General features: G+C 36.1%; 1 protein-coding gene and 1 long non-coding RNA gene across 4 annotated transcripts in view; both read right to left on the reverse strand.

Annotated features, from left to right (window-relative positions):
* Positions 1 to 10,225, reverse strand: part of LOC139989919 (uncharacterized) — a 92,253-nt gene extending 82,028 nt beyond the window's left edge. Inside the window, exon 1 of one of the 2 annotated variants that reach the window (XM_072008628.1) lies at positions 9,626 to 10,225. In XM_072008628.1, the coding sequence (XP_071864729.1) occupies positions 9,626 to 9,719 (94 nt within the window). In that variant the 5' untranslated portion in view covers positions 9,720 to 10,225. The remainder of the gene's footprint in view (positions 1 to 9,625) is intronic. The other variant, XM_072008626.1, reaches the window with a different exon arrangement.
* Positions 10,226 to 16,058: 5,833 nt separating this feature from the next.
* LOC139989873 (uncharacterized) lies at positions 16,059 to 19,271 on the reverse strand. Of its 2 annotated transcripts, none has more exons than XR_011800426.1 (3): positions 18,079 to 19,271; positions 16,171 to 17,878; positions 16,059 to 16,137 (listed from the first exon to the last, which is right to left on the reverse strand). It is a non-coding gene; the product is annotated as an uncharacterized lncRNA (long non-coding RNA). The 2 variants fall into 2 exon arrangements; XR_011800425.1 differs by having other exon boundaries at positions 18,124 to 19,270.

The raw sequence follows: 19,271 nt of genomic DNA on the forward strand, positions 1-19,271 counted from the left end.
ATAAAAAATTATGTGTCCTTTCTTTCCCCAGTTTTAACGTTGGTAGTACTGCAACAGCAGCTTACTTTTATAACTAAAGAAAGCTTCTTAAATTCACAAGAAACAAGTAAAATCTCGATTGAGTTGGCAAAAGAGTTTCTTGAAAGTTTGTAGCTCATCAAACCGAATCATACAGGGGCGAGTAATAGAGAAAAGGAGAAAGAGGAAGCACCCAGAAACGTGTTTTTCTTGGCCGAGCCCACGGATGAGTTCACGTTCGTGAAATTAGGACCTGGTCCGAGCACTCGATACCTGGGAATGCAAACTTTCATCGCCCGCAGCATTCGGACGATGGGAGAGTGATATTCACGTGTCCACTTTCATGAATCGAGTCCTCGCGTGGCACATTTTTTCATGCACGCGAGACTGTCTTTCTTCCAAATAAAATACGTTCTTTGACTAAGAGAATCTTATCCTTTATGAAGCATAACGTACTTCATGGTATATTAATTTTCACTGCGCGTAGTAGAAACTACATTCAACAAAGTACGAATATCACAAGAATCATCCGTGTTGCAAATTTCTCCTCGCTGAAGATATAAATACATATTCCGAGTTCATTCGAAAATCAGTCTATTCTAAATCGACGAGATAAACCTAAGATTCTCCTAGTTAACAAAACCGCATAAATATAAACGATGTTTAAATACGAAGAACTTAAAGTTAAATAAAGAAAATAATAATGGTAATTAATAATTATAATTCCTAGGCAATACAGAATGAAAGGCGTATTCTTTCTCCGTTAATAAAATAACATTATACGTTATAACAATCTTAAAATAAAAAGGGGAAAGTGTCGATTTTAAGGAGAAGAGCATCGTTAAATTATCAATAAATATATCTAAATTTCTTACAACATGGATGAACTTCTCAGTATCTAAATCGGCATAAAATATTCCACGAAAAAAGAACGAAAAAAAAAAAGAAAATTTGGATGTACTTCCACTTTCCCTGCGACACTCTCAATGTAATCGACCCGTAACGAGAGCAAAAAGCATCATCGAGGTTATCGTGGCTGGGAAACCAGCGGGAAATGTCGATTAACGTCATCGAAGTAAGGACGCCAATTCACGATGACCGTGACATGAAGCGTCCCTTTCGAATTCTCGTCCTTGGTCAAGTCTGAAATCTGTCTTACTGTTACTCCACTAGTTATATTCAACTTGCTCGCATTTTAAATACAATTCTCGCCGTGTTCTGTTCGATGGCCTTCCAATGCACTCGCTGTCCTTTCATTCCTCATTTCTAATAGGAGGTTGTTGCTCGAACCAACCGATCCTGATCTTTCTTTTTTTTTTTTAATGGCCAAGATATTTAACTCCTTTAAAATTACAGTGCTCACAAAGAATGGAATTTCTGGAGAACGTTAATTTTTGACATTTTTAATCACAGATCAATTGTATTTGAATTCTTATTTAAGGAAAATTCAATTTCTTCGAGAGAAGGATATTCGTTAATTGCAAACATTTTGTAGAATTCTAGGTGTCGAAATCTTTACACGAAAATTGACAAAATTTAATTTTAATTTAAACAAAAATCTTGTCGATCACCGAAGTATTGGAAAATCAAGTTCAAATCATTCTTCGAAAATTTCTCTGAGATGTATGAGATTACTGACTTATAGGTAACGTGTTCTCGTAACATTGACAATGCAACAAGATGAAGTACAGCTGACGTTTTCACGGCCAACATTTCGCCAAGAAGAATGCGATTGGTACAAATGGCAGAAACTGCCTTAACGCTTCTAATTGGCTTCGTGTCGAGAGCTCATGCAGCGCGTCGTCGTGATCCTTTGGAGAAAACGGGGCTACGTGATATTTCGTCGTGGTTTCACTTCGATCGGTTCCGGAGTATTTACAACGTGGCTCTTAACTTTCAATTAATCGAAATATCTCATCCTTTGCACGTCAGAATTTCCAGACATCCAATTTTTATATCGAATAACATCGACAATAAAATATTCTGCTCTGTTAATAACGAACTTGATTAATACACTGAGCAGCTATGTAAGACAAACGTTTAATTATATCACCATTACCGTAATATATTGTTATTGTGCACTGTTATAATTGCACCTCGCTGCTTCATAATATGTGTATTTCTATAGATCGTATCCTCTTACATAGGCAATTCAAAGCTGTAACGCAAATGCCACGAAAATGTCGCTCCACTGTCTCTTGGCCAATCGAACTTTGCGTGCAACACTGTTAAACGAGCTGGGTGGGTTACCAGAGTGACACTTAGATAGTTAGAAAGACAAAGAATTTGACATTTAATACCCGCGAAGTAAAGCAAAAATAGTAAGACGCAAGAAAAACGTGCGCGCTAATAAATATGAATTTGTCAAAAAACCTAAAATTTTATGATTTTTTTTTGCTCTAAATTTATATCTAGTTCTCTGAAATTTATACAGGATGACCGGTTTTAATCTATAAATGCAAATCACTCGTACATTATGTGTTGTTTAAAAAAATAGTGTTAGGTAAGTAGTGGACGCGTTTTGTAGACGCGTTTGTCTACAAAAAAGCTACTTCACGCCTTATCTGAACTATCTCTTTATGCGACACGTAGTTTAGAAGTAATTTACGTTTACAGGTTAAAACTGGCCAACCTCTAGAATAAATATGTTCCGTTTCATAGAAATTTGTCAAAGAAGTAAGTCCAAGTAATTTTCAACAACCTCGACAACATCGACGAATATTCTGAAGAAAGAGAATTCATCCACTGTACGAAAAACCTAAAAAGATGTTATGAATTGTCCAAAGAACAAAGGCACCCTACTATTTAAAATCTTCTAGAATCTTAAGAAGTTGAAAAAAGACTAGTTGAACTAACTCTATAGAATTATAAATTGCTTTAAAGCAACTATTTTCCAGAAGCTTCGAGGTTTATCACGAATATTCTGAAGAAAGCTCCAGCACCAAATTTCCATCATATTAAAGGGGAATTTTTCTACATTGCCTAAAAAAGAAAGTCGAACTAGTTTCCAAAGAGGATCATGTTTGCCGGATTACTGAGAGGGACAAAAATCTAGTCGTAGCGTAACGTTCGAGTTCCTGACGGTGTGCGTAAGCGGCGCATTCTTGCAGAGACTTAAACGCGTCTCCGCTCCGTTTCGCGGCACGACAGCTCGGCAAATTAAACGGCACTGAAAAAAGGAGTGTCTCCCTTAGATGGCTGGCCGGACAATTGCGCAAAACGGACAGAAGCGGCATTTCTCGCGAGTACCGAGCCATCGTTCGGTTTTTTCCCCTTCGGGTGGAGAAAGTTCTCGCGCCAAACCGAGCATACAAAGGGGAGAGAAAAGCGTTTAAATACTGTTGTAACGGTGAGCTTACCATTTCCAATCTTCTCTCGAAACAAAGGAGTCTTTTCTTTCACAGATTTGTTCGTCTTTCTTCTCGTCGTCTCGTTCTTTTTACCAGAGAATACTCGATTCGGTGAAATTAATGACACGTTTTGTGTATTTGAAGATCTGTTTTCTATTTCTTTAGAATCGAAGAAGATTTAAGTGGATTGTTGAATAATTTTACGGGTTTTTCAATGTTTTAAAAAATATCTATGTATATTATTATTGGACGAGGTGAAAGGAATTGATAATGTCTCAAGTTGCGAAATGAATTTTTAATGAAACCTAATCTTTAATTTGTAATCTAGAAGAGATATGATTGACTTAATAATTTCTTCTAAAGGAAATATATAGTTGATCTAATTCAAATACAAACTTTTCTTGTATGCTACTTCAACTTACTAATAGAACTGTGTTGCGTAGAATTGAAACCAGTCAAAGCTCAATGTCTCTACACTTAGAAAAAAGATCGTATTTATTGCATCTTAAATTGTAATTTTCTGCGTTAATTCTGATATCATGTTGCCTTAATTAGCTTCAATAAACGGAATTCGTAAACCAATCAACGGATTAAATTTATTAATAAATATGCTTTCTCGGTCTCTCCAAGAGATATCCGAGACATTTTCTAGCTAGCTGTAACTTTCAAACAAGCATACTTATCATTTCCTGTGTTCATCACCAATATAATATTCTTCAATTGCTTTACTTTCCAGAGAATTTCCCAATGATCGAAACTGATCGAACGATCGGGAAAGGTAGACTAAAACTCACTTTTCTTGCAGTCTGCGACCGAGATTTCCACTTACATTAATGTGCAATCGGAGCTTTCCCCGTGGTTTATTCCAATAGAAGAACACTAGGCTTTCCCATGATCGGCAAAAAGGAGGCGTCCAGCGATTTTCATTAACCCTGAATAATATTCGTTTGCGACGAGAATCGAGCTTCTCACAGTTTCTCACATCGATTCAATCATTTTTTTTAAATAAAAATCGTATGCACGATATAAATACGATTTTTTGTATATAACTAACATCACGATAGATCTCTTCCAACAAAAATTGGTTTTATTAGCAACATTTTCGATTGTTCATCATTCGTATCATTACGAAATTACTATAGAAGCAAACGCCCAAAAAGTATCGTCTAAAACGTTCGCGTTCCAGAAATCAAATTCTTCGCAGATTTGTACATTTCTTTAAAACCCCTTATAGAAATTTTACATTCTAATCCCCATTTGAATTTCGCGCCAGAGTAATTTAATAATTTTTAACTCTTCGTAGGCAAACTTAATCGTTTATACCCCTAAGTTTTCACAAAACCTGAGAAAGTTCTACAATATCTGTCTCATACAACCTTCCGTCAAGTCAAATGTTTTAACCTTTCTTCGATAGAAATAAAAATGGAAGTGGGATGAAATTCGCAGCTGAAATTACGCTAATTCCCTTACAGAGGATTAGAAGTGTGCAACTTGTCATTCACCACCGTTTACTACGTTTTCCATCTGTTATCACAGAGAGTAGAAGCGAAACAGGAAACGTCCTCGAATTGCCGACGCGAACCAAAATCCAACAATCCGTCGTCAGTTACTTCATAAAATCTAACTCTTAGGAACGGTTGCGGCATAAGCAACAAAATCAGGATGGAAAACGAGGTTCGCGCGCGGAACAGAGGCGGCTGGTTGCATTATTCGTGGCATTTTTATCGACGCCGGTTGGCCTTGCGGACATTACCTCCGTGTTCCATTCACTACTGCAAAACAGGAGAGATCGTCGCTCGAGTCGAAGATCTCTGCTAACGAGCCACGATTCCTGCTGGCTCGTTCGTCTTCGCGGTGAAAGAGTCGTCCGCGGCTCGCGATTCTCTGATATACGATGATCCTCCTGTCTAGGTTTGCGTGTGTAAAAGGATTCCGCGTCAAGTCTGCTAAAGCCCGTGCTAACGGCGATCTTATCGCCAACACAGTTTGTTTTCCACCACGCATTAGATCTTTCTCAGTCGATTATATTCTGGGAAACTTATGGATGGCGTTAAACCTTTGAACTTGAAGACTGAAGTAGATTGATCATTGTTGGCTATTAATATCCCTTTCTGTCGTTGAGAAAGATTCTCCAATTACAGAAACGAAAAGTTGAATTTAATACAATGCTTAATGGATAATAATATGACTGAAATGTTAGAAATCGTTGACTTAACGAAAGATTTTTAATTGAAGAATCGAAGAAGTTAGGTTGATCCGCTGATGAGAGTAAACGATCTCGCGATATTTGAGTTTGCACTCGTATTGACTTCGCAATCGATGTATCTTGATGTTTGGAATCTGAGCAACGCGAATTTTCCACAGTTTTCAAATAAATTTCGTAGTCGGATCTGGAAACTACGAACTTTGTATTTCATAAAATTCCTACTTTCAAAAAGGCCTTTCCAAAAATAATATTCATATTAATCATACGATTGTATCTAGTTTTCAAGGTGATTAACATACATCGACCATTAACCAATCGCAATTTCCAACTGTAACCACCCTATCAAACATCTCTTCAAATCATCGTATACGTAAAATCCGTGAAAGGAAAAAGCATTACTCTCGATTGAAACTCGTTGCACACAAACACAGAATTTCCTGAATCGTTTCATTCTTTAGTTACCTGGTTTCACCGCCAACAAGATACAACGGAAGATAGAGCCACGACGGAAGGACTAATTCGCACCACGTCGCTTCCGAGACGTTCAATTAGAGATGGCGGTGAGCAACGTATCTCGTAGTTTGTTTTTCTGATTCTGCAGGTAGTTCGTTTCACCGGTGAACGTCGAGTCATCGTTCGTTATTCCGCTCTTGAATTAATTGAGGAATTACGTGAGCTGACTCGTGCTGGCAAATGATTACATGCATATTTAATAAAGATCCGAGCAAAGTAGTCTGTTCTCATCAGTGAGCACCAAGCGCGAAATCACTCGCGAGTCTTTCAAAGAAAGCATTTTCAAGAAAGGAAATTTTTTACTAGAACTGTAGTAACGTTCATAAAATTTGCCAATGTCCCGTTAACTTAACCAGTCGAATTTTTGGAAACCTGTTTCATTGAAACTATTTATGGCACTTCATTAAGTTGTTGGTATTTCTATAGCGGATAGATTTCGCAAGAGAATATGTCAGTGACATATAGTAGATATGTAGTTAATAATGTTACCTCTGACAAGTCAAGGACATATGACTGGTAAGCGAGGAATTTGGAATTTCTAGTCACCGCTCTATGTAAAAATTCGATTCGGTTTAATAACTTAGCAGAAGATACGATTCATAACAATACTACAAAACGATATAAAATAATAAATTTAGAGTCTCTGATCACTATCCCTCCCCTGTTAAGAAAATTCCATAGAATTCGCTATATATTATATCCTCTCTTCTTATTCCCTTTCTCTTCAGAAATCTGTTAACATCTTCAACTAAAGCACTATTCTAACCATTTGTAACACCCTCGTTTAACTTCCAAAAAAAAAAAAAAAAAAAAAAAACGAAAAGGCTTCCTTCTAGCGCGAATATTCCGTACTAAACTCACGACCGTAAACGAAGAGTGCGTCATAACATTAAACATTTCGCGCATTTCTGCAGGTACGTTTCGATTAACGATAAGAATCTTAAAGACGTTATCGAACGATCTACACCGGCTCTAGACGTCTGATCGATGATGGACGGTAGCGTGTGCGCATGGCATCGTCGATCTTGCATTCGATCGAGGAATCGAACAAGCGGATACCAGAGTAGAACGCGCGCGACTGAGCGCCATAAGCCGCTTGAACCGTTATACCGTTCGTAACACACAAAGTATCGGCATTATTTTCTAATGTAGTAGTTCGCAGGTCCTAATTTCTCTCGAGTTTTAATGCATCGGCCTCGCGAAGATCGGTTTCGTTCGCCGCCGTTTCCGTTCTGTTTTCATGTGGAACGATCATTCATCGGCTACGTCGATAGAGATTGTTCGTCTTTGATACGGGTTAATTGATGTAACTGGGACGCTTGTCTGTCTTTAATCAAGTGGGAATATTTTGGAAGGTTCTTGCGTTGAGACTGTTTTGTTGTTGACGCGTGTGGCGGCCATGGGAAATTGATATAGTACTTTTTATACGTAACAATAAGTAACAAGATCTTTTACAAGTAGCAATTTATAGTCTTCCAAGTGAATATTTTAAGAAATTCTTGCACGCCGTAGTCTAAAAATATTCTAGTATAAATTTGATACTTAATGAGAGGATTTCTAGGTCGTTTAAAAAATACTTTATTCATTCGCATTTAATTCATTGCTGAAGTAATCTTTTGACTTATTCCGACGCGTTTCTTACGTTTTATTTCGCGTTGAAACGAAGAAACGTTTGTCTGTACGGAACGTCTTCGACGAGATATTGCTTCATCGTCTTTCCACTTGTTTTCTGGATCATTTGGGTCGCAAGAATTTACGCGACGTATTGTTACGTCGCGCACACCGTTACGCGGTTTGCAACACCTCCGACCACAGTATTATCTCTTTAATGTATTCCTTAGCTCTTAACGTTAATTCCATTGAACTTATGCAATGTGTTCCTCAAAATTACCTTCATTCGCTAATTCCTACAGGTGAGACCGCCCGCTGTCCCCTTATCAATCTCGATCTAACACTTGTTCTTGTCTTCTTTCCCACGAATATATTCAATTATTCCTCGATTCTTGCACAGAATTTTTAATATTTTTGAATATCTTATTCTATCTTCTCGCTACGCTATCTTACTCTAACTCTGTTCGCTTCTTCGTTCGTATAAGCAGTTGATCAACGTTGCAATAAACATAATGTAAACATAACATAATAAATATAATGAGATAAAATATAACGCAATTATATAACACTGATAACAAATACAGTACCATTCTCATTGCAAAATGATTAACTGTAAATTCGTCAAGGAAAACAATGTGGATTTCGTATACGTTCGTTATATCGTTGTGAATATCACAGAGAAGATATAGAACCAAAGAAGCACAAATCGACATCCAATTTTCCATAAACCTCACTGTGAATACACGACGCACTTCCTAGTATCTACACACAAAATCTGTAGTGTTCTAGCTAATATGTTCTAGCTATACTAATATGACAACCTAATAATCGAACCGATGCAACCTATGGGTCAATACTAAGGAACGTGTTAAATTATTTCCCTCCACTTTTTGCTCTATTTTTCTCAACAGCGAATATCTTAACAATAAACACACGTCAAGGCGGCTGATAATTCTTGGCCTCGTCTTAAACATAGGAAAACAGTTGCACGTACACATGGTACGCGAACAATTCCTCGTTGGTGAGAGCTACAGCTACGATAGAGTCGTGTAAAAGTGGATGTCCTATTAATGGGAAGACAACCGCGTTATATCGACTTGCATGCGGAAGAACAGCCGTCACAACGAAGGAATTGTTGTTCGACCAGCTAGCTTCCTATCCGTCATGTTTCTTCAACGTCGAACACGACCAAAATCGTGGTACCCGTGCGACGAAATTCTTCCTACATCGCGGAATTGCACAACGCGTTCCGCGACAAGTATTTTCTCCCTTCTCGAGGCGACGAATTAGAAAGTGTTTAACGCGTTTCCAACCACGACTGGCTTGCACGATGCAAATGTCGTCGTTTGCACAAGCGCAACGAGACTCGGGAAAACTCCGCCAAACGAGCTTGCGCTACCAAACGTTTTTCGTTTCATGAAACTTCGATTCGACAATTCGATAGTCACGCAACTTCGTGTATTCTCTCTGTTTTCAGTGGTATGGAAATTTTGTAAGATTATTTAAATACGACTGTTCAAATATTACAGAAGTGGTAAATTTCGTAAAATACTGAACATGTCTTTACTGTTCCTTGAAATGGAATAGCAATCTTGAAATGAAAGCGACGTGCGACATTGGTAAATGTAAAATGTAAATGTAATGTAAAAAATAGAAATTTAAATTAAAAGTTTCATAAATTTGAAAGAATTCTATCGTGAATTTCCAAGGCTTCGTGGCTACGCGTACTAAAATATTCTGTTTGGAGAAACAGATTCGTAGATTCAAAGACTCTACCGATAGTTTCTTCGAATTGAAGATTCCGTCACTGGTACCACAATGTATCACTTTATCGTTTGAATCCCTCATTTTTGAAGATGCACGACAACGCATAGAAGATTCTCAAAGTGTAGAACAGCGAATACCACACCAAAACAAGAAAACTCACCCTCAGATCGCGTTTCCACGGCGGCGAAGAGTAACACAGCCGCCAGCAGCAGCAGCAGTTTCGTGAACCAGAGCCTCCACATGTCTTTGCCCATCTGTTTCCCCGCTGGCAGGGAGCTGCGCTGCACGAAATTACCAACAGAAGACGTACACTCTCATGTAAATCGGTCCGATACGAACGAACAACGTTAGCCCGTTACATCAGCACCAAAATCGTCGACGTTCTTATCTTACACACTTCGAATTATTCTCACCTTCGACGTGACCGAATAAAAAAGATCTTTCGAAAAATGTAACCAAAATCTACACGAACGGAAAGACAAAACGTTAAACAGACGAAGGACAAACCGATTGGACGATGAACTAAATTTCTTTCCTGTTATTTGAACAACGAAAAAATATTGTTTAAAATCGTCGACGAGTCTCTTTTTCCTTTAATCACAGTCTATCCACGAAGATACGAAGAGGAAAAATTTGTCCACCTGGTCACCAGACAGAGCAGTTAACGAGAGCTCTGGTACTCGACGAGCGGAGCAGCCGACCGATTGACCTTTCTCCGGGTGCGTAACTTTGTCTGTGTCCCGGTGAGGACTGAAGGGGAAGCAAGGCCCACCGCCGGCTGTTGGGAACCGGAGAAAGGTGTATCGAGAGAGAGGCCAGAGGCGAGCCGGTAAGGCCCCTTCTTCTATCGCTTCTCTTCCCCTTCTCTCAATCACAGATTATACACGTTTCTCTCTTCAACCACCGAATCGTGAAGATTATATATATGGATAAAAACCTTTTAAATAAAAACCTTACTAAGTTATTAACTTTTGTCGAGTAATGTGACATTTTTGAATGAATTGAATAAGTGAGAATTGACTAAGAATGAATAAAATTTATCGCTATAGGAACTGTATGAAAGAAGGGTAGATTATACACACGATTATGCGCGTTTCTTTCTTCCATTAATAAGATCGTAGGCATTTTATAGGGAACATTTAGATAAAAAATTTGGAAAATAATTATTTGGATAATATTACCCAATTGGCGCGTAATTTGTTTTTTTTTTTTCGAATTGAGTTTACAGGAATGAAATTTGTCGATCTATGATTTAACAATACGATTTGGAGGCGTCGTCAACCAAAGCAATAAATTATTTTGGAAAGAACTTCCTAGCTACTTTTATTTAGACTAAAATTCTCTCGGATGTGCCCGTGGGTCAAGTTCTTTCTTAGTCTCATTATCGTCATCTTCTTCGTGGCGAGAAGAACCGTTTGTCGCATTATTCTTTCCTCTTTGCTAGATTGTTATTGTCATTGTAATTGCGCGAGCATATTTGCGCCAACTTACAGCCGACTACGACGCGGCCTTGCATACTATCTCTTTGAAGTATCCTCGTCTTGGAAGGATGACGGTAGAAGTAGGTAGGAGTTTGGGGACGGAGAAAGAGTGGGAGGAATGGGGATTTGAGGGAGAATCAAGAGGATTTATATCGTGTGGGGGTGTAATTATTAGCCGACGAAAATAGGTATAGTAGGATTGAAGATATATAATTGAAGAAATGTGCGTTCGGTATACAAATTGAAATGTTGAAAAACGTGTAAATGGAGGAAATTATTAGGTTGTGATATACATTCGTCCTATTTTTATATTTACCATATAAAGGAAGAAGGCGAGACGAATTCATATTGCAACCTAATGTCTTCGTGAATTGAAGAAATAATAACAAGAATAAGATCAATGGAAAAATTGGGAACTGGGAAAACACAGAGACAGCGTAATTAAAAAGATATACAAATATTAGAATCGAAACTTAATAGCCGTGGAATTGGAAACTATAAAAACGTGGAAATAGTATAACGTTGTTATAAAGTGAACAATTTGAAGTACACAGAAATCAGAGATATCTCGTACAAAATTTTGCTACGAGTCTCTTAACGAAACACCAGAATCAAAAAGAATTCCAAAAAAAAAGATCTGTGTGCGAAGTAATATGGAAAATATTCCGGAAGAAAGTTGCTCGATTAATTTGTGCAGCGCGATTCCTTCTTTTTCGTCTCTTTCGCGACTCACCCGTCGTTCCAGTCAGTCGTTCCGTCATCCAATCAGCCACTTTCGAGCTGTGTTACAGGACCACCCGTTATGTGGTAATTCAAGCCGGTGCACTAGTGTGACTCAATACGTCGGTACAGCTGTTACATTCGCTTTAATTTGCTTGTCAAACCTCTGTTTTGCTAATTGAAAAGCCCATTCCTGATCATTTTCCATGACGATAAACCGCAAGCTATCCATTGACTGCTACTGAATTGTTAAGAAGATGATAGGCAACGAGCATGAATGGTAGTCGTTTGGGTTCCTTCGACGATAATACTCTCAGAGATCCAATTTGAAGATTGAACTATGTTGTTGATTATATTTGAGTATTTTATCTATTTGATTTATACAGTATCTAACTTATTGATCTTTTAATTTTAAAATGTATATATACTCGTAAGTCTGGTGATTGTAGAATACGAGTGTTTGATAGATGAATATTCCTTTATAAAATAGATAGAAAAGAATAATATCATGGTCCTTAACATACTTTACTATTTAGACAGCTATATAGGATTCGACAAAAATTACTTTCAAAAATAACGGATCTTCGATTTACTTTTCCTAAAAGAGAAAAGTAATTTATGCAAAAACGAAGACCCACCTGTGAGGTATCCCTTTCGAGTGTCGAAGTATCATGTAAAATGTCCGGTCGAAGATTTCACTATAAACTGTTCGAGTGAATAGAGATTCATTGAAGAAGCGAATTTGAATTTGAAGTAAGAAATGATAGCGAAGAAAGCATTTGTGATATTTCAACGAAGAAATGGAAAAGATATTTAATATATTATAGCAACATTTTTGTCACCTTAGGAATGCTATTTATTACAAAAGGAATGCTATTGGCTTGGATATTAAAGTAGATGATACATTAATTGATTAATAGTTACTCCACTTTCTAAAGATTCTTCGATAATACCAATAAACCACAATAAAAGCCAGGGCTATATTTACCGAGGAATCCCATTTAACTCATCGTTCGAATCTTTCGAATACAACAATTTCTTTATTCATAGATCTTCTATCTTCTAATACGTCGTGTCATTTAAAAAAGAAATTTGTATCTACAAGAACTATTTTAACTAAGCATTTTACAATTATACAAATTACTGATTCAAAAGTGGCTCGTTTAAAGCGTTTAGATTTCCGAAAATCCAAACATCTTTTTCACCTCAACAGAATCACTCAATTTACCTTCTACGCTTCTTAAATATCAAAATATCCTTCTGAATCACCAAAATCCTAATACGCGACCGACTAAAATCCTTAGTTTCCTTCTGAACCAACAAAATGCTAATAAAAATCCGAACAAAAACGTCGAAATCAATAAAAAAAAAAAAACCTAAGTTTCGATGCATCCTACTTCCTACGACCTTGCCACCCACGAAGCAGAGAAATATCCCATCTCCTACGAATCGCTCGACGCGATTTTAGAAACATCCTGTACGCGTTCAAGATTCTATCTCTTGGAACGCTCCTGTTAAAGTCAACCTTGCTTCGAGTCTCCCGATAAGGTGGTCCACCTGTTGACCAGGCTGAACTGAATGAACTCGACGGTGAAACGGGCACGCTTCTTGAAGGAAGCTGTAAGATAGTGGCACGACTCCCTCGAGGTGGGAGGTTCGTATTATAGGTGGCGACCCGGGGGACCTACATTCACGAGCTAAGTCTTCTTCTCCTTCCAGCTGTCTGGCTCGTCTCCGCCGAGATATTCGTGTCGATGTCGGTTGACTCGCTTACCGGCCGATTCTCGAATTCCGTCGCCGAGATTCCACTGGAGAAATTACTCCCTTCCTTCGCCTCTTTCTCTTTTCCGCGTTCCTTTTTTTTTTTTCTCTCCTCTTCCATTTGCTTCTTTCTTTGCATCTTACGGAGGAGCCGCCGGTCACGCTTACAGACCGCGAAATTGAACGACGATGGCGGAGAAAATGAGCCCCGAGAGAGATCTACAAGAGTCGATTAACGCCTTATCGACGGGGCGCTTTTATCGTAAACGATGGTTTTGTTCGAATTATCGTTCTACTTGTACATTATACTCTGATGTTTAAACTGCTTTCAAACTTTTTTAACTACCATATAAACTGTTAAGGCTTAGAATCGTTGCGACACATGGGCGATTATGTATTTCCTGTTCTAACCAATGAGTATACATCAAATCCATATAAAATAATTTTTTCTTAAGGTCTACAACACAGTTATTGCAGCGCATAGTCATCTTAATCCATAGTGAAAGGATTAATCCTCGGACGACGAAGGTTCTGACAATTGTGATAGCTACATATATACAACAGACGTTTCACGTTCACTTTCTAAGCTACATTTAGGTGTCAGTATTTTATCACACTGGACTAAATGAAGTGGGATCTTTGATAAGCACATTAACGACGAATAACGTGGAGGTAAAGCTTGAATCAGGATACGTGGTATCTTCTAAATTTTCAAACTTTTATTATTTGCTTATATAATTTTATTTACTTATATAATTTATTATTTACGTTACATAATTTACTTTTAACATTCTTTCTTTTCCTACATTTTTGTTCGTATTTGCCATAAACATCCGCATTCTAGCTATCAAATTCGTAGCCTAGTCACGTATTCACACTTACGGTGACTAGAAAGAGGTTGATGCAGAGGATGTATTTATTGAATTACCTTCGTTGTTAAAGCATGTTGTCAGGAAAGAAATCTATGATTCGTTAATTGATTCGCTAAATAATTCCTTAATTCGTGGTCCAAATATTTGTCTTATTCTATAGATTGTGAAGACGCGGATTGTAACCCAATTAAAAATACACATTACGATATAAATCAAGATTAGCAACGTGTTAGTAAGAACGTGTATATAACTGAAAATTTTCAATGTTAAATTTCCAACAATACATAATTTATCAGAGCTATTTCATTTTTATTATTTCGAACAAATTGCATAATTTATGAGGCAGAATTTTACTACTCAATAAAGCTATTCGTTCATAAGATTTGACCCCGATCAACGAACCACTGCATCGCGAATACTCTCGGTAAATCTTAACCGCATGCTCATCAACATCTGCATAAACAAACGCGTCTTTTCTCTCATCAACAGTTTGAATTTCACGCCCTATGTGCGCGTTTTCCATCGCCTCGTTATTTTTCCGTATAGCTGGACGATGGAATACAAAAGTCAAAAAGTCAAAGCTATACAACGAACTTTCTAATTCGACAGCACCGGTCCGTCAAACAAGTGGGAGGATTAGCGTCGAGTATAATTGAGAATGCAAGGACGTCGGGAGATCGTAAAGCTCAAGCGAGCGTAAAAATGACCGATGTGGTAAATTCGATGCTATCTGAGTACTACTTGCCGAATAGGAATCGAAACGCGATTACGATGGAATCGTAGATAGTAACAAACGTCCGAATGATAATTTCGAAACAATCGAGAGATCAACGATACTTTAGAAATTCAAGTCACTTCGAATATGGTTCAATAAAGGATCAAGATTCGATATAGAACCGCGGAGACCTGGATAATTTATGAATTTCGAGCTTCGATAGGTCATCAGTGAAACGTTATTTAACAAGCACCTCTACCCATTTACTTCGATACCAAAAGCCTCAGATACTGTAGTTCCATTTGTAACTAATGGCAACGCAATTGAGTTTCTAGAAGCGTCCAGGTAATCGCTAGACTGAAGATTCTATCTGACATCTCGCGAATTCTTAGCTTTCTGTCAACAAACCGAACGAAAGTTAGGAAAGTTGATGGTACTTGAAAATTCCGATCGATAGGTAGAAGATTTTTATGAATATAATTAACAAAATAATATCTAAATAAATATTTGTTTCATCCTCAATTTTTTTAACGAATATTTCACTTTGAATATTTTGAGCATTTTTTTATATACTGTTTAATATTGAATATCCAAATACGTGAAAATGATAATAGGTATATTCTCATCCTTATTGTAATCATTTCATGACCTATATACTATATTTTCAGAATTATGAATTTGAAGAACTGTACTATCCGGATATCGTCAATTCGCAGAAATATTTAAGAGCTAGTCATACAACTCCTGTAATCAATGACCTACTATATCGTCTTAATCTCTTCCTGAAATTCTACCGGTTTGATCGATCGAATTAATGTTAACTTAGCTAAAAGACCTCGTTAGATTTGTCGTATTTTCGCTTAATTTGCAACGAGCCATGGATTGAACGCTACACTCGTGAGACGAATTCGGTTAGACGCGTGGTAATTGAGAACAGTGGGCAGAGTGAAAGTTAATTAACTTACGAACGAATTTGGAATGTAAATCGTGGCAATTACTAACTATCCTTTAAAAGCTAATAATAAATAAATTTTGACTACATAATTATGTAAAACTAATCGCGATCGCAGCCAATCAACTCATATTATCATTTACTACACAATTCATAATTGTATCATGGCTACTAATTACGTATTGATGCAATTAGAAATTGTACATTAAATATTAATATGATTATCCGGATCTCACCGTGTGGAGGTTGCTGCGAATGGAGACCCACCTAAAACTAAAAATTGAATTAGATCTTAAACTAAAATTAAATCATAAACTAATCGTATAATTCTATGTGGGACTCTTTTTCCTATTTTTATCAGTAATTTTACACTTCTATTGCCATTTTTAATTTCAAAACGACCTATCTATCATACAGGCACACAGTGCTTCCTAACATTATTAGGTTTTCTATTAAGTATCCAGCTAATTCTGAATTGGGATTTTAATTTGAGAATGACCAAGCTAACCACAGATCTCATTCATAAAATTAATTCACAAATACCTTGCCTAACAGTAAAAATTAAATTTCAACTTCCTACCTGACTATAAATCTAATTTAACCAGTCTCTCAAACATTCAAAGATTTTCATGAATCCTATCTACATAAATGTCTCAATATAATAAATAAAATTGCAGAGGAAATATTGCGTCTAAGTACAGAATGAATATATATTTCACAACTGAATACGTTTCTTGAATATGTTGAATATATTGATTGTACTATGAAAGAGTATCTTCTTTCCATTAGTCTCGTAGAGGTTCCCAAATAAACTTAAATTGAAATTAGTTTCATCAAAACTTTAGATTTTTTGTCGTTTCTACTTACATAAAAATCACACGATTTCTGTACAAATTCCACCTATTAGAAGTCTAAAGATTTCTTTTCATAGACTTTCACCTATAACCAACTTGAACAATTTCTTTGTGAATTCTGAACATCAGACATCTAAATGTTTATTTATAGAATACTATCTAGATACAAATTTGAAGATTTATTTATGGATTCTATCTGCCTCACAAGCTAAAGGTTTGTTGATGGATCCTACCTATCTAAAAATCTAACACTTTGTTTGTGGGCCCTTCCTACCTAAACATCTAAAAATTTATTTATGGATCCTACCTGTCTAAAAAACTAAAAATTTTTTAAATATTTCTCAAAGTATATTTTATTATTGTCAAATATATATATATATATATGAATATTTCATAATACGATTGATTTGTAAAAATTAACCGCCAAATTGAATGTCCGCCATTACAACTTCAAATATTTTATGCATTACGTGACTTCGTTCTAATGCAATATGGCGCACTTTTTCTGACCGTTAAAACACACGAAAAAACGCGATGCGCAGAACCTGTTCAAACTTGTCTTCGATAACGTACTTTCTCGAATGTAATCAAAGTTATTGAGAAAGACGAAATTAACAGTTAATATTATATTACAGACAATTTACGAATAATGAAACAAAATGAAAAAGTTATTTGAATTTCTTACTTAAATGAAATAGAAACGAGAGAATCTATGTTAAATTTATGTTAAACAGTCTATTCAATTTCTTCGGAAACATAATTTAATATATTCGAAAGAAAAAAATAATTTCTTTAATCTTGCATTTTTCATCTTGGTATTCTTAATAAACCGTGAATTTAGAATTTGTTATATTAGATATTAATTACATTAATATAACGAAATATTTATACGAAATAGAGTTAATTTAATGATGAATAAATATTACCACATTTTGACGAAAAGTTATCAAATTTATTGTTAATCATCATGGCGTCCTTTGACTTTCATCCCGTCCTCTCCAATTTCGCAGCATCCCTCTAATACATCAAAGTTTTCCTCGGAATCAAATAATAGTAATCTGCACAAGAAAAGAGCAAAATATTAAAATAAATGTATAAAAAGAATAAATTATTTGAAAATGAAACAATGATCATAGTCAAATTGTGTTTCGAAAACTCATTGTACGAGCTACCGGCAAATGAGACAACCAAAAAGACAGTCGGAGAAACAAAGGTAATTAAATAATAGATTACAACGAAGTATTGAAGAAAAACGTACAGAAAGTAACAATAGCGTGAGTTTGAAAGGTAGAAAAATGTCTACCAAAGTGCCAAAGCCACCTATCGCGAAATGATACGGGGATATACGTCTAATCCCTCTGATTGTCCACGCTAAACTGACACCCCCCACCGCGATTTACCCCACGAGTTTGGGTTGGAGAGGAGTAAGGGGCTAGAGTTGTCGACCATTCCTACATACACGAATAGGACTCGTCAAATTCCTGGAACACCTACTACACTAAAGGATATGTTTTCAGTAATAGACATATTATGTTTCAAAACAAAAAACAATACGTTAGGCTGAACAGTGAGATGAAAGTAAAAGGTATAGAGAGTAAACACAAATGATTTAATATCATTTTGACGAATAAAAATTAATCTGAAACGAAGATATGTAAGCTTATACCTTGTCACTTGATTAAACAAAATTGATTAATAGATAGAAAGTTGGAAAGATATAATTTTTTCAAACATAACGTGTAATAGAATAGTATAAAATATTAATAGCAATACCCTTAGGCAATCCCATTATCAAAGTACGCCTTCGAAAACGTAAAAGTAAATCTAATTATAAAATATTAAATTATAAAAATGTTACATAGAAAACACTGACTCTAAGATCGCATTGCACCCGGTCACAAAAAATTTCCGAAAGTAAAACTGCATTAACAGAGAAGGATGGGGGAAGTGAGCGTTTTTTCGGAAAATACTGCTGTTTCTAATTAATTTATTCATTAATAAAAAAAATATTATATTACGAAAATAGAATATATTTAAAATATTATATGTACTTTGTAAAATATTTCTTAATATTGACAAGTATTTATAAAGAATCTAAATGTAATATAATCTATCTGAAAGAATTATACTGCGGATGTTCGTTTCTTTCTTATAAACAACATTTATTTCATAATTATTCGAAAATGCTTCTGACAGACCAAAATACTATACGTAAACATATCCGAGGATAGAACAATAACAGTGTGAAAGAGCGGCGATTGTTTATGAATCGAAACGTACTTGCACGTGCCTGGTACTGTAGAACTCTCGTGGAAACAAAAAAGTTGTTGACAAAGATTTAGTGACGTTGCGATGTTCTCGTCAAGAATTTACAATTCATATAATATATGAAATATTTCAATTTTTATTTTAATTTCAATTGAGAATATATTTTTTATTTGTAATCGAATT

The sequence above is a fragment of the Bombus fervidus genome, chromosome 8 (genome assembly GCF_041682495.2).
Source record: "Bombus fervidus isolate BK054 chromosome 8, iyBomFerv1, whole genome shotgun sequence".
In the NCBI taxonomy this organism is placed as follows: Eukaryota; Metazoa; Arthropoda; class Insecta; order Hymenoptera; family Apidae; genus Bombus; species Bombus fervidus.